The sequence below is a fragment of the Ornithorhynchus anatinus genome, chromosome 4 (assembly GCF_004115215.2).
Source record: "Ornithorhynchus anatinus isolate Pmale09 chromosome 4, mOrnAna1.pri.v4, whole genome shotgun sequence".
Lineage (NCBI taxonomy): Eukaryota > Metazoa > Chordata > Mammalia > Monotremata > Ornithorhynchidae > Ornithorhynchus > Ornithorhynchus anatinus.
Window position 1 is genome coordinate 34,217,778 of NC_041731.1, and position 14,061 is coordinate 34,231,838.

General features: G+C 50.1%; 1 protein-coding gene across 1 annotated transcript in view; it reads left to right on the plus strand.

The window, feature by feature from the left end:
- Nucleotides 1–14,061, plus strand: part of HMCN2 (hemicentin 2) — a 138,387-nt gene that overhangs the window by 17,706 nt on the left and 106,620 nt on the right. Inside the window, exons 9-15 of the mRNA XM_039911770.1 lie at nucleotides 1,186–1,330; nucleotides 1,966–2,087; nucleotides 2,825–3,097; nucleotides 4,010–4,151; nucleotides 5,145–5,272; nucleotides 7,899–8,012; nucleotides 9,127–9,276. Of these exons, the coding sequence (XP_039767704.1) occupies nucleotides 1,186–1,330; nucleotides 1,966–2,087; nucleotides 2,825–3,097; nucleotides 4,010–4,151; nucleotides 5,145–5,272; nucleotides 7,899–8,012; nucleotides 9,127–9,276 (1,074 nt within the window). The remainder of the gene's footprint in view (nucleotides 1–1,185; nucleotides 1,331–1,965; nucleotides 2,088–2,824; nucleotides 3,098–4,009; nucleotides 4,152–5,144; nucleotides 5,273–7,898; nucleotides 8,013–9,126; nucleotides 9,277–14,061) is intronic.

Genomic DNA, 14,061 nt, shown 5'->3' on the forward strand with positions numbered 1-14,061 from the left:
TCCTTGCTGACTTCCCTGTCTCCTGTCTCTCCCAACTCCTGTCCCTATTTCACCTTGCATTCAGTCCACCTTTCTCCACTCCCCAAGAAACTCCAGTGGTTGCCCATCCACCTCTGCAACAAATGGAAACTCCTTACCATTATCTTCAGAGCAGTCACCTTGCCCCTTACTCCCTCACCTCACTGCTCTCTTACTACAACTCAGCTCACACACTTTGTTCCTCTAATATCAACCTACTCACTGTACCTCAATCTCGTCTATCTTACCACTGACCTCTCGCCCACATCGTACATTGTTCATAACCTTCATATCCTTCATATCTACAGTCACTTTCTTTCCCCACCTTCAAAACCTTATTGAAGGCACATCTCCTGCAATAGGCCTTCCCTAAGTCCTCATTTCCTCGTATCCCTCCCTTCTGTGTCGCCCTGATTTGGTCCCTTTATTCACCCCTCCCTCAGTCCCACAGCACTTTTGTACATATCGGTAATTTATTTATTTATAAAAATGTCTGTCTCCCCCCCTAGACCATTAGCTCATTGTGGACAGGGAATATGTCTGTTATATCATTATATTGTGTGCTCCCAAGTGCTTAGTAGAGTGCTCTGCATACAGTAAGAACTCCATAAACACAATTAACTGTTTGGAGGCTCAACCCTTCTTCTTGTCAATGGGCCTTGGCCTTCCTGAGTCTCCAGCCTGTGATGAGGTGAACTAGGCTTCCACAGCTTAACCTGGTTGTGGGGTCACTGCCAGTCAGGAGCCATTTGGGATGTGCTGTGAACTAGTCTGGGATGCCAGGACCTCTCTTCCCAGAGTATGGGCCTGGAAGCCCACATGGCTTCATTGGAATCTCCACTTCTTCATGAATTTCAGCCGACACGGTCTTGTCTTCATAACATACCTATGGATGGATGAGGGGTGACAGTCTCCAGGTTTGTGGAAGAGAAGTTGGGGGTTCAGACAGACTGATGGACTGGCCCAGGGTCACACTCAGGGCTGGGCACGAACCCAGACTGATGTCACATGATGTCTCATGATGTCGGCCATGGGATGGCAGTGGGAGCTCAGATTTGGAGCACTGGTCAACTTGACTGGGTTCAGAAGCAACGACAGCCTCACGGTGAATGGAGCTCGAGACCGGGTGGTACCAGAGATGTGCTGAGGGCTGGCTTCCCCCACCAGGGTCTCCACAGGTGAGCATGCCCGGCGTGATCCACGGATACCTACAGCAGCCGCTGGTCATCTCCTGCTCCGTCCAAAGTCCACTGCCCTTTCGGTTGCAGCTGAGACGGGGTGGGGTGAGGCTGGGAGAAGAGCGCCATTTCTAGTAAGCCTCTCTGATGTTCCCTGGCGAGACTGGGAAAGGGGCTGAGGAGGAGGGTATATGTCCGTCAGCATGCATGTTAGGCTTGCAGCCTCATGAGTGAGAGGTCCCACCGTATAGCTCAGGAGAGCAGGCCAGGACCTGGTGTGAGAGCTGTCGGGGACCTATAGGAGGGGATGCAGTGAGTGTCCAGTAATAATAATATTAATGATTAAATGCTTACTCTGTGCCAAGCACTGTTCTAAATGCTGGGGAGATACAAGTTAATCAGTTGGACACAGTCCCTGTCCCAGGTGGGGCTCACACTCTTAATCCCCACTTTACAGATGAGATAACTGAAGTTCAGAGAAGTTGTGACCTTGCCGAAGGTCGCACAGCAGACAAGTGGCAGAGCCGGAATTAGAACCCAGGTCCTTCTGGTTCCCAGACTCTTGCTTTATCCAATAGGCCACATGAACCTGGCCTCACCTCCCCTACACCTGAAGTATCTCCCCCCGCCCCAATATATTGCCCTCCAACCCATAACTCCATCCTGAGTGGGAGGCCAAGTCTCTGGCCTGTAGGAGCCCAAGGATCTGCAGGAGTGGATGAAGTGATAGGGATGTAGGCAGGCCCTGAACACCACCTGTCTGTTCCAGTGAGTCCGGCAACAGCAGCTGGGAGATCCCCCGGGCATCCAAGGGAGAGGAAGGAGCATACGAGTGCCTGGCCATCAGCAGAGCTGGGATGGGGCGAGCGTGGACTGACCTGGTGGTCACAGGTGAGAACCAAGAGAGGAGCCAATGCTTCTCCGCTCCCCTCGGGTCTGTCGCTATTGTCTTGGGCAGGGTCGGTGTTTCATAAAATCCTCCTGGCTGGAGGGGTCACCTGGTCCAGCCCTCGTCTTCCAGGCAAGTAAGTGTCTATTCCAGGACCAGTGGGTGCCTAGCATCATTTTTAATGGTTTCCAAGGATAGAGGCTGCATTGCCAGGAACGTGCTGAAGAGGTGAGGCTCTTTCCCATGGCTTTTATTCCTCACCATTTCAAAGCCTTATTGAAGGCACATCTCCTCCAAAAAGGCCTTCCCTTACTAAGCCCTCCTTTCCTCTTCTCCTGTTCCCTTCTGTGTTGCCCTGACTTGTTCTCTTTATTCAACCCCCGTCACAGCCCCACAGCACTTATGTACATCTCTGTAATTTATTTATTTATATTAACGTCTGTCTCCCTCTCTAGACTGTAAACTCCTTGTGGGCAGGAAATATGACTATTGTTATAGTGTACTCTCCCAAGTGCTCAGAACAGTGCTTTGCCCACAGTTAGTGCTCAGTAAATATGATTGACTGACTGAATGACTGGCTTATCTTTGACTGATGTGGATCTGGGTCCTTGATCCCAGAGGAGCAGAGTTCACTGAGAAAGATTGGAGCCCTGGGCCACCTTGGGTGCTGAACATGGCTGGAAGTCCCAAGCCCAGGCCAAGCCTTGACTTCCAAATGGCTCTGGGTTTTTATCTGCAGATCCCCCTCCTCGAATCGTACCCCCACAGCACGTCACCGTGTCCCCGGGAGAGACCGCCATCTTGTCTTGCCTTGTGGTGGGGGCCGTGCCCTACAACCTGAGCTGGGTCCGGGAGCGGAGAGTGCTGTCGAACACCGAGGGGCGGGTGAAGGTGCTGGGGAATCTGTCCCTGGAGATCGGCAGCAGCAGCCGGAGAGACGGTGGGAGATACCAGTGTGTGGCAAGCAACGCCAATGGGCTGACCAAGGCATCTACCTGGCTGTTTGTTCGAGGTGAAGCCCTTCCTGTCTTCCCTACCCTTTATCCCTCCAAACCTCTCGGGACCCAAACCAGGGAACCCAGGGAAGCCTGGGATTACATCAGCCCTGACCTGGAAGATGATAATAGGATCTTACGCCCGGAAGGGGACTTGAGAGCTCTTAATAACTGTGGTACTTGTTAAGTGCTTACCATGTGCCAGGCCCTGTATTTAGTGCTGGGTTGGATACAAGTAAATCGTGTTGGACCCAATCCGTGTGCCATGTGGGGCTCACAGCCTCAATTCCCATTTACAGACAAAGTTACTGAGGCCCATAGAAGTGAAGTGACTTGCTCAAAGTCACCCAGCAGACAAGTGGTGGAGCTGGTCATAGAACCCACGGGAAGCAGCGTGGCTCAGTGGAAAGAGCCTGGGCTTCAGAGTCAGAGGTCATGGGTTCTACTCCCGGCTCTGCCACTTGTCAGCTGTGTGACTGTGGGAGAGTCACTTCACTTCTCTGTGCCTCAGTTACCTCATCTGTAAAATGGGGATTAACTGTGAGCCTCATGTGGGACAACATGATTACCCCTTTATCTCCCCCAATAGTGCTCTGCACATAATAAGCGCTTAACAAATACCAACATTATTATTATCTGACTTCGAGCCCCACACTTTATATACTCTACCATGCTGCTTGCTTCTGGGCAGAACTACACTTAAACTATTCTCCAAGGGAAGAGGATTCCCAGTCCTCCCTCAGTAACTTATTTCAGCCTCTCTCCCAAGATGTCCTTCCTTCTGCCTCCCCTAAATCCCTTGGGGGTCAGTGTAAACCCCTTCTTTGTTGCCTTGTGGGGGTGGAGACTGTTAAGGTTGAGAAGCTTCTAGATCTCAAGGCCTTGACTCCACGTTCTGCCTCCGTTTTGGTTTTTCTGCACGGGTGCAGAAGCCCCGCAGGTCAGCATCAGCACTGGCCCCCAGGACTTCTCTGTGGGTGGCGAGGTGAGGATCAGCTGCACAGCCTCCGGCATCCCTGCTCCACGCCTCTCCTGGAGACGCCAGGGCCAGGCTCTTGGTCAGGACAGCAGGTAATACGGGTGACTCCAGGACATCTATCCACCAGGAGGGCTGCTCTGGGGTACTCCTCCTAGCGATTAGTACAGTGCACATAGTAAGTGCTCAATAAATATAACTGAATGAACGAATGTTCATTGCTACAGTGACTCTCAATGATCTGGGCCTTTGGGGATCAATTGCGACCCAGTCTTTCTCCAGTTTCCCACTCCGACTCCCACCGTCTGCAGCAGTGGCTGAGTCCATCACCCCCAGCTCCTGCTCCCTGTCACCCCGAAAGATCCCAGGGCTACCTCCCTTTGTCATCCCTCTGAGTCTCCAACCACCTCCCCTGTACTGATTTTTCTACTAGATGAACCATGCCACTTCTCCTTTCCATTTGTGTGGATGACTGTGAGATAGTTGGTGTTACTGATAATCTGTCAGGTGGGGGCAACCCTAGGAGTTCTGAGTTCTAAATTTTCATCTCAGCTACGTGGCCCTGTGAGAGGCTGCATCTTTGTTCTGTGCCTCCATTTTTTCTACCTGTAGAACAGGGAAGAAGGCCCATATTTGCTAAGGTGGAAAGGATGAGTTCTTAATAACTTTATATGCCACCTGACAGGGCTGGTTGGAGGCTGTACAGAGAATCCAGGGCTGGGGGGATTAAAGTTCAGTGGAGATTGGGGCAGCTTTGGAGTGTTGGAAAGCATGAAATTGAAGGGATGAAATCAATTCTCAGAGAAACCCCTTATGTTTGAGTAATGAAAGATTGACAGGCTGATATCAAAGTTCTCAGAGAAACCCCTTGTCTGTGAGCAATGAAAGACGGCTCTCTAACCTCCAGGACCCTGTGCTGGAATCTCGGATTGGGGCACCTCAGGGCAAATTGCTGGTTTTAGGCCCAGGAGAAAGGGAGGTGGAGGAGGAATGGAGAGACCATGGTGAGGAATCCGGCTCTCCTCTCTGTCCTCCTTGTGCATGCCTCTTTGGTTCGAGTGTTTCATTCCACCCTCTGCTTCTGCCAGGTTCCTTGTTGATGCCCAGGGCACCCTTATCATCCAGAGAGTCTCCTCAGAGGATGCTGGAAATTACAGCTGCCATGCTGCCAACGAGGTTGGAACGGATGAGCAGACGGTCACGCTCTACCACACAGGTACCACTAGGCTCTCGGTCCTTTCTAGCTCACTGTGGGGCCAGCTGAGGAGGGGAGTCTGTGGAGCTGATCTGATTTAAACAAATCAGATAGAAGGAACCAGTAAAGTATAAAGAGATGTGAGTCTTTTTTAGACTGTAAGCCCCCTGAAGGACAAGGATAATGTCTAATTCCCACCTATATTCTTTTCTAGTGTTTAGTACAGGGATCTGCACACAGTCAACAAAATAAATACTATCACTACTATTACTAGATACATTTAAATTGTACAGGGTTGAGGTGGGGTGCTGAGGTAGCATGGAAATGCTGAAGGGGTAGTTGATAGAGTGTGGAAAGATGAGCAATTTACTTGGGAAGGCCCCATGGAGGAGACGTGATGTCAGAAGTTTAGAAGAGAGAAATGCAGTCTGCCAGATGTGAAGGAATAAAGACGTCCAGGAAGAAGGGAGGAAGTGAGCAAGAGGTTCGCTGCAGGGGAGACAAAAAAAAAAAGACACAGTAAGCTAGTTTGAGAGAAAGAGAGAGTGCATACTGGGGTATAGTGGGAGAAGAGAATGGATAAGTAGGAGAGAGAGTGGTCAGGGGTTTCTGCTTGATGCAAAGAGGCATAGACAAAAATTGGAGATTTTCAAGGAGTCGGGAGATGTCTGCAGAACGATGATTTATAAAAACAATCCTGGCAGCAGAATGAAGTATGAACTAGAGAGGGGAGAGGCTGGAGGCATTGAGGTCTGCAAGGAGGTTGACACAAGAGTCAAACTGGGATATAACAAGGACCTGGACCAGTGAGGTGACAGAGAGGATGAAGTGGGAGTATTGAGGAGGTTAATGGATAGATCATGGGCCTGGGAGTCAGAAGGACCTGAGTTCTAAACCCTGCTCCACCACTTGTCTGTTTTGTGACCTTAGGCAAGTCTCTACTCTATCCTAATCCTCCTTGAACTCTCACCTGTCTTTGACAATGTCAACTACCCCCTTCACTTGGAAACATTATACTACCTTGGCTTCACTGACATTGTCCTCTCCTGGTTCTCCTCCTGTCTCTCTAGCCACTCATTCTCTTTACTGGAATACTTCTCTGCCTATATTTCTCTGCCTACCACCCTTTAACTGTGGGTGTCCCCCAAGGTTAATTTCTGGGTCCTCATCTATTCTCCACCTACACCTACTCCCTTGGAGAACTCATTTGCTCCCATGGCTTCAACACCACCTCTATGCAGACGATACCCAAATCTTCGTCTCCAGCCCTGATCTCTTTCTTTCTCCGCGGTCCCTCATTTCCTTCTGCCTTCGAGACATCTCTACTTGGATGTCCTCCCATCACCTCAAACTTAACTTGGCTAAAACAAAACTCCTTATCTTCCCACCGAAACCCTCTCCTCCTGCTGATTTTCCCAACACTGTAGACAGCACCAGCATCCTACCTGTCTCACAAGCCTAAAAACTTGGTTTTACCCTTGACTCCCCTCTCTCATTCAACCCACCTATTAAATCCATCAGTAAATCCTGTCGATTTGACCTTCTCAGCATCAGTAAAATCTGCCCTTTCCTCTCCATCCAAACTGCTACAATGTGAATCCAATCACTTATCCTATACCACCTTGACTATTATATCAGCCTCCTTTGTTGGTCTCCCAGCCTCCTGTCTCTCCTTACTCCATGCCATACTTCACTCTGCTATCCAGATCACTTTTTTGCAAAAACACTCAGCCCATGTTTCCCCATTTCTCAGAACCTCCAGAGGTTGCCCATCCACCTCCACATCAAATGGAAACTCCTTATCTTTGGTTTTAAAGCACTCGATCACCTTGCCCCCTCTTACATCACCTCAGTACTCTCCCACTCCCTCCTGTGTCACCCTGACGCTTCCCCCCAGCCACCAGCCCTCCAGTACTATGTACATAGCCATAATTTTATTTATTTATATTAATGTCTCTCTCCCCTTTTAGACTCTAACCTCGTTGTGGGTAGGAAATGTGCCTACCAACTCTGTTACATTGTAGTCTCCCAAGAGCTAAATAAGTATGATTGACTGAGTGACTGCAGCTAATAATCATATTGGTTGATAGAGGAAGATGTCATGGGCTCCCAAGGAGCAGGCTGGCTTCAGATTCCACTCTCCCATGAGTTGCTGTCTAATCGTATGATGAATGGCAACTGGGTAGTCCCCTTTCTTGGCTATTTGGAAAAGAAGGGGCTGACTTTTTCAGACTCCCCTCCCTCCTCCTATCATATCCCCTAGGTTACAGGGCTCTCCTCCATCCCCACACCCTATTTAACCAGCGAGGGGGTGAACATGTGTGCTGTTTGACTTGGGTAAGTCACTTCTTCTCTCTGTGCCTCAGTTACCTCATCTGCAAAATGGGGATTAAAACTGTGTTGGACTATGTCCAACCTGATTACCTTGTATTCACTCAATTGTATTTATTGAGTGCTTACTGTGTGCAGAGCACTGTACTAAGTGGTTGGAAAGTACAAATTCAGCAATAAAGAGAGATAATCCCTGCCCACACCAGAGTCTAGAAGGTCTATCCCAATGCTTGGGACATAGTAAGTGTTTAGTAAATACTGTAATTATTAATTAGCACCTGCTACAGGTGTTAGCCTTCAAACTCCCTTTCCCCAGAGCTTCCGACCATCTCTGCTGTGAGGCCAGTGGTGCAGGTGCAAGTCGGGGAGGAGGCAGTTCTGGAATGCGTGGCTTCTGGTATTCCCCCACCTTGGGTCATCTGGTATAGAGGTATGATAGTGAGGTGGGTGGGGGTGGCATTTGGGGGTGGGGGGACTTGTGGAGACCTGGACCTTTCAGGCAGCCCTGGGGGCAAAGGGAGTCGGAGGAAAACTGAGTCTGTTCTGTTCCTGGTCATGTTGGGGGTCTCTCCAGCAGCTGGTGGGGTTTCCATTTCTTCAGGGGAATGGGAGGATGAATGAGCCTATTATTTTACTGGTCAGGGTGGGGTGGAATTGGGATTCCCTGCAGCAGGAAGGGGGGAGCTCCATTTCTATACCAATGTGGAGAGAGAAAAGGGCCCTTGTTTCTGAACTCCTGGGATGGAGGGTCCCCAAGGTTAGCTTGGGGAGGATCCTCTGGGATACCCTGTTAACTTCTGTCACCTTCCATCCTCCAGAAAGGGAGTTTTCTTTTCTCCTTGACTCTTTTCACTCACTCATCCTCCCCTTAGCCTGGCTGGACAGTGACAAGGAAGGGAGACTAATGAGGCCAGGTGACAGTCATCTTCTCCTTCCAAACTTCAGCCCCTCCACCTTCAAAGTAAACCACTTGGTCAGCCCTGGGCCCCCTGCCCAGCAGGAACAAGGCCTAGTCAGGGGTTCCCCTGGCCAAGAGTACTGGTCATTCTGGGATAGATCAAACTGATCACCCAAGACAGATAAAAGCCCTCAGTTTGGCCCCTGAATTTCCCTGCTTATCCTGAAATTGTGTTCAAGTGGAATCAGGCTGAACTGAGTCTGCCTAAAGAGATGGGGTTGAGGGCTGGGGAACAGGATGATGGAGTGAGGGTTTGTCTCATGAAACTCTCTCCAGGGTCAGGCTTCTGGAATCAAGCATTCAGAGCCAATTATCCTCAAGGGGGCAGACTGGGAAACTGAGGCCCAGAGAGAAGAAAAGGAGGGATTCCCTTTAGCTCACACAGCTGCCCAGCCAGTAATAGGACTTAGATATCTTAACTTCCATCTAGTGGCCAAGGAACTAGAACACGAGCCATCTCTGAGTTCCCATGTGAGCCCCCCAGCAACAGAGGCCAGGCTTTCCTAGGAGGTAGCGGGGACCCCCGCAGCCCCCGCCGGAGGGTTGCAAGGAAGGGGAGGAATAACTGTCTCTGCTTTTGGTCCAGCGGGGCTCGAAATGATCCTTGCTCCAGAGGGCGCCCAAGCTGGGACCCTACGGATCCAGGAGGCTCAGCAGCGGGATGCAGGAGAGTACACCTGCAAAGCAGTCAATGAGGTGGGCGCCTCTTCCGCTGGCATCAGCCTACAAGTTGGGGGTAAGTGTCTGTCTGCCCAGTTCATTGCCTCGCCCACGAACCTAAGAGCAATCCAGAAGTGCAGAGGTATGAAGGAAGGGAGGAGGTGGGAATTTCTTCCTTGTTTCTGCCCTCTCTGTCTCTTGGTGAAGCAAGAGAACATGGGGCCAGGTCCTCCTTGAAGTTCAGCCAGTTGCATCCCAGAAGATCGACTCGTTTACCATCTTCTTCCCTGTGATTTAGGATGGTTCTGCATTCCCCAAGGTAATAGTCTGGAGCTCTAGATCCTCCTGCCTATGCATGCCAACACCCCGCCTCCAATTAGTACAGTGCTAAGTGCTTAGTTCGGTGGTCTGCACACAGTAGGTGTTCAATAAAAGCAATCCAATGAAAATATGATTGAATGAATTCTGCAATCCCAACAGGGGAGAAGAGTCACTGTCGGTCAGTGTTTTTCTAGCTGCACCTGGATCCTATTTGGACACTCTACCTCCTGTTTGATATTTGCTGATGAGGCTGGGTCCCGGGCCTGGGGCTAAGGCATCTGTGCTGGGGGGGGGGTGTGATCTGCAGGAGGTGGGCTTGGGGTCTTGGCACCCTCTGCCCTGAATGGATTAGGCTTTGAGGAGAAGCCAAGGGGGAAGGGAGGGAGACAGGAGGGGTGGGGTTTCAGTTGCATGGAGAATACTCAGCGCGTTTAATGCTATTGATGCTTGTCTACTTGGTTTGTTGTCCGTCTCCCCACTTCTAGACTGTGAGCCTGTTGTTGGGTAGGGATTGTGTCTATTTGTTGCCAAATTGTACTTTCCAAGCAATGAATACAGTGCTCTGCAAACAGTAAGCGCTCAATAAATATGACTGAATGAATGGTCCAGACACTTAAGGTGGATCAAGGAATGGGGAAAGGTTGGCAAGTGGTCCAGTTGAGGGCTGGCAAGAGAATAGATGCCCCAGAAGGAAAAAGGCCCAAAGGCTTTGGAACAGGAGGGCAATGTCTGCAAAGAGGGGCTACTTTCTGGGGAAAGGAGGAGTCCAAGTCAGATCGTGGCTCTTTGCCCATCAGATCTCTCCAGGAGTCGGGTATTACAGCAGCTCTTTATATTCTACTCTCCCAAGTGTTTAGTACAGTGCTCTGCACACAGTAAGCACTCAATAAATACCACGTATTAATTACAAGACATCCTTCAGCCTCACCAACTGGAAGCTGTCCTTCTTCCTGGCATTGCCTGCACCTGGTCCTTGCTGGGGCTTTTGCTGACTCCTGTTCTGGATTATTATTATTTTTTTTTTTGATGGTATTCATTAAGCCCTTGCTGGGTGCCAGACACTGTGCTAAGCTCTGGGTTAGATACAGGATAATCGAGTTGGACACAGTCCATGCCTCATATGGGGCTCACAATCTTAATCTGTATTGTACAGAGAAGGTAACTGAGGTCCAGAGAAGTGAAGTGACTTGCCCAAGATCACACAGCAGACAAGTGGCAGGGAGGGGATTTGAACCCAGGTCCTTATGACTCCCAGACCTGTCATCTATTCACTAGGCCACACTGCTTCTCAGCATGAGGGGAGAGCTGCCGGACACAGTCATTCTGGGGGAATCTGAATTTATTATTAATAATAATTATGATTATTTGTTAAGTGCTTACTGTGTGCCACGCACTGTATTAAGTGCTGGGGTGGATTCAAGTAAATTGGGTTGGACACAGCCCATAACCAATCTGGGGCTCACAGTCTCAATCCCCATTTTACAGATGAGTTAACTGAGGCACAGAGAAGCAAAGTGACTTGTCCAAGGTCACACAGCAGGCAAGTGACAGCAGTGATTAGAACCCAGTCCCTGTGACTCTCAGGCCTGTCATTTATCCACTCTCCTTCCCTTGATCTGCGGGAAGAAATGAAGCCACCTGATTGTAGTTATGCATCGGTTTGGGCCCATGCAGACTATCGGAGGCCTGGCAGTTGTTCTCTCAGTCAGAGCTGTACTGATGCCGCCGTCGAAATTGGCTCTGCGGCTTGTGGCTGCTATTTTCATTAACAGTCTCACTTTCTAGCGACCTTGACTTTCTTTCTAAAATGGTGTTCTTTCTAAAACGATGGCTAAAATGGCCTGCACCCTGTCTTGTAAGAGGCAGAGAAGCCTCCAGGGCTTACTTTGGTGTGGTCCTGAGGCGGAGTCTTCCAAAGGGGCTGAGAGAGGAGGGATCCTGAAGTAGCAGTTCCAGCCGAGTGCCAGCCTCTCGCGACGGGATCTTTGGGCTTGGTTTGAATGCCCGGGTGGCACCGAGGCAGCCGGTCGCAATCCAACCACAGACGGGCTGCGACAGTGAGCAAGAAGAATGGGGGTGGCACCTGTTGGAATTAGCTGGAATGGACTCTGGCAGAAATGGTGTGAAATTTGGTCTTCCGGCTGCCTTTGTGGCAGCTGGAGCCTACCCACTCCTGCCAGGTTGGCAGGGACCCTGGGGCTGGAAATGAAATACCCGCAAGCCATTTCCTGTTGCTGAGCTGTAGAATTCTTCTCAAAGCCTGGCACATGATCTGCCAGCCAGGGCTATTGTGGAAGGGGTGTTCCCGACATGGATAGTGGAGACTGCTCAGGATGGGGGATTGATCCCATACTTGATTGTTCCCAGCTGTAGGACCCCAGAAGACACCCCCTCCCCCCCGGCCCCGAAAGCATTTTTTCCAAGTAAAGGAGAACAAAGAGGGACTGCAGTACAGATTCTCAAAGAGAAGGCCACTTTCTGAATGTACACGTGACCTTTGGCCACTTGATAGTCTCCCAACCCCACAGAACTTATGTACATATCTTTAAATGATATATTATCAATTACTTATATTAATGTCTGTCTCCGCCTCGAGACTGTAACTTCGTTGCGGGCAGGAAATGTGTTGGCTAATATATTGAGCACTTAGTAAATGCTCAATAAATACCATTGATTGACTGATGGATTGATGTGTGTGTGTGCGCTTGTGTGTTTGTATGTGCTGTGAGTCCAGGTACCTCATCTCTGCTCCTTCCATTGGCTGCTATTCATATGAGAAGCAGCATGGCCTAGTGGTCAGAGCACGAGCTTTGGAATCAGAAAGACCTGGCTTCTAAACCCAGCTCCAGCACTTGTCTACTGTGTGATCTTGAGCGAGTCACTTAACTGCTCTCTGCTTCAGTTACCTCATCTGTAAAATGGGGATTAAGACTGTGAGCATCACATGGGACATGGAATGTGTCCAACCTGATGACCTGGTATCTACCCCAGTTCTTACTAGAGACCTGGCACATAATGGACACTTAAAATACCGTTTTTTTCTGGGGCTCCAGAGAGACAGTGATGGCATCCCTTTAGTAGCCACAAAGTCTGAGGACTTGGACAAGGGAAGGAAAGGCAACTAGGTTTGAGGGGAGGGAGGGGAATCCATAGGCCCATGTTTTCTCCAGAAAAGTCTGTATGTGTCAGAGTTAAGACGTGTGAGGAGGGAGAAGAGGGGAAACTGCAGAGACTGCCCATCCAGTTAATTGGCTTCTCTGCTTCAGGCTGATTAGCACCAATTACTTTTCATTCTCATTTGCATGAGGGGTGGGGAACACCCCTCCAGGCTCCCGGAGGGAAAGGAAAGCAATTAGAGGAAAGCTGCTTGCCTGCTAGCTTCCCCTACTCTGCAGAAAATCTGGCCCTCTCACCCTCATTTCTTTCTGGGCTGTGCTTCCGAGCAACTCTCTCCAAGGCTGAGTGCCCAGCTAAGCACCAGCTCCTCCAAGAGGAAAGCGACCCAGATGCATGACTGCCTGGCATAGGGATGTTTCTGGGCATTGGGAACCTCCTAGGGGGGTTGGAAGCAGCGTGTCTCAGTGGAAAGAGCCTGGGCTTAGGACTCAGGAGTCATGGGTTCGGCTCCCGCCTCTGCCGCTTGTCAGCTGTGTGACTGTGGGTAAGTCACTTAACTTCTCGGTGCCTCAGTTACCTCATCTGTAAAATGGGAATTAACTGTGAGCCTCACGTGGGACGACCTGATTACCCTGTATCTACCCCAGCGCTTAGAACAGTGCTCTGCACATAGTAAGCGCTTAACAAACACCAACATTATTATTCCTGACACCAGGTCAAAGTTGCCCCCTGAGGCTGGGGGTAGGGGGCTGGGCAGGAGCTCCTTCATAGGTTTCCAGCTTGTGGGGCTGCGCTTTGGGATGGCTAAACCCTTTTCCTGACAGTTGTATTTACGGAGGACTTACTGTGTGCAGAGCACTGTACTAAATACTTGGGAGAGTACGATATAACAGTGAACAGACACATTCCCTGCCCACAATGAGCTTACAGTCTAGAAGGGGAGATAGTAATACAAATAAATAAATTGCAGATCTGGGCATATGTGCTGTGGGGCTGGAAGGGGAAATGAATAAAGGGAGCAAGTCAGGGCAATGCAGACGAGAATGGGAGCAGAAGAAAGGACGGCTTAGTCAGGGAAGCCCTCTTGGAAGAGATGTGCCTTCAAAAAGGCTTTGAAGAGGGGAAGTGTAATCGTCTGTTAGATTTGAGGAAGGAGGGCATTGCAGGCCAGAGGCAGGAGTGTAGTCTAGTCCTCTAGAGGACTACCTCCACTTCCACGCTTTTAGGGAAGCCACCATGGCCTGCCTTCTCCCCTCTTACCCAAAAGTAGCACTCTGCAGTTTCCTCCTCCTCCGTTTTGGCTGTGAAGAGTGGCCTCAAGCCATTAGAGGCAGCATGGTCTAGTGGCTAGAGCACTGGTTTAGGAGTCAGAGGAGCTGGGTTCTAATCCCAGATCTGCCACTTACCTGCTCTGGGACCTTGG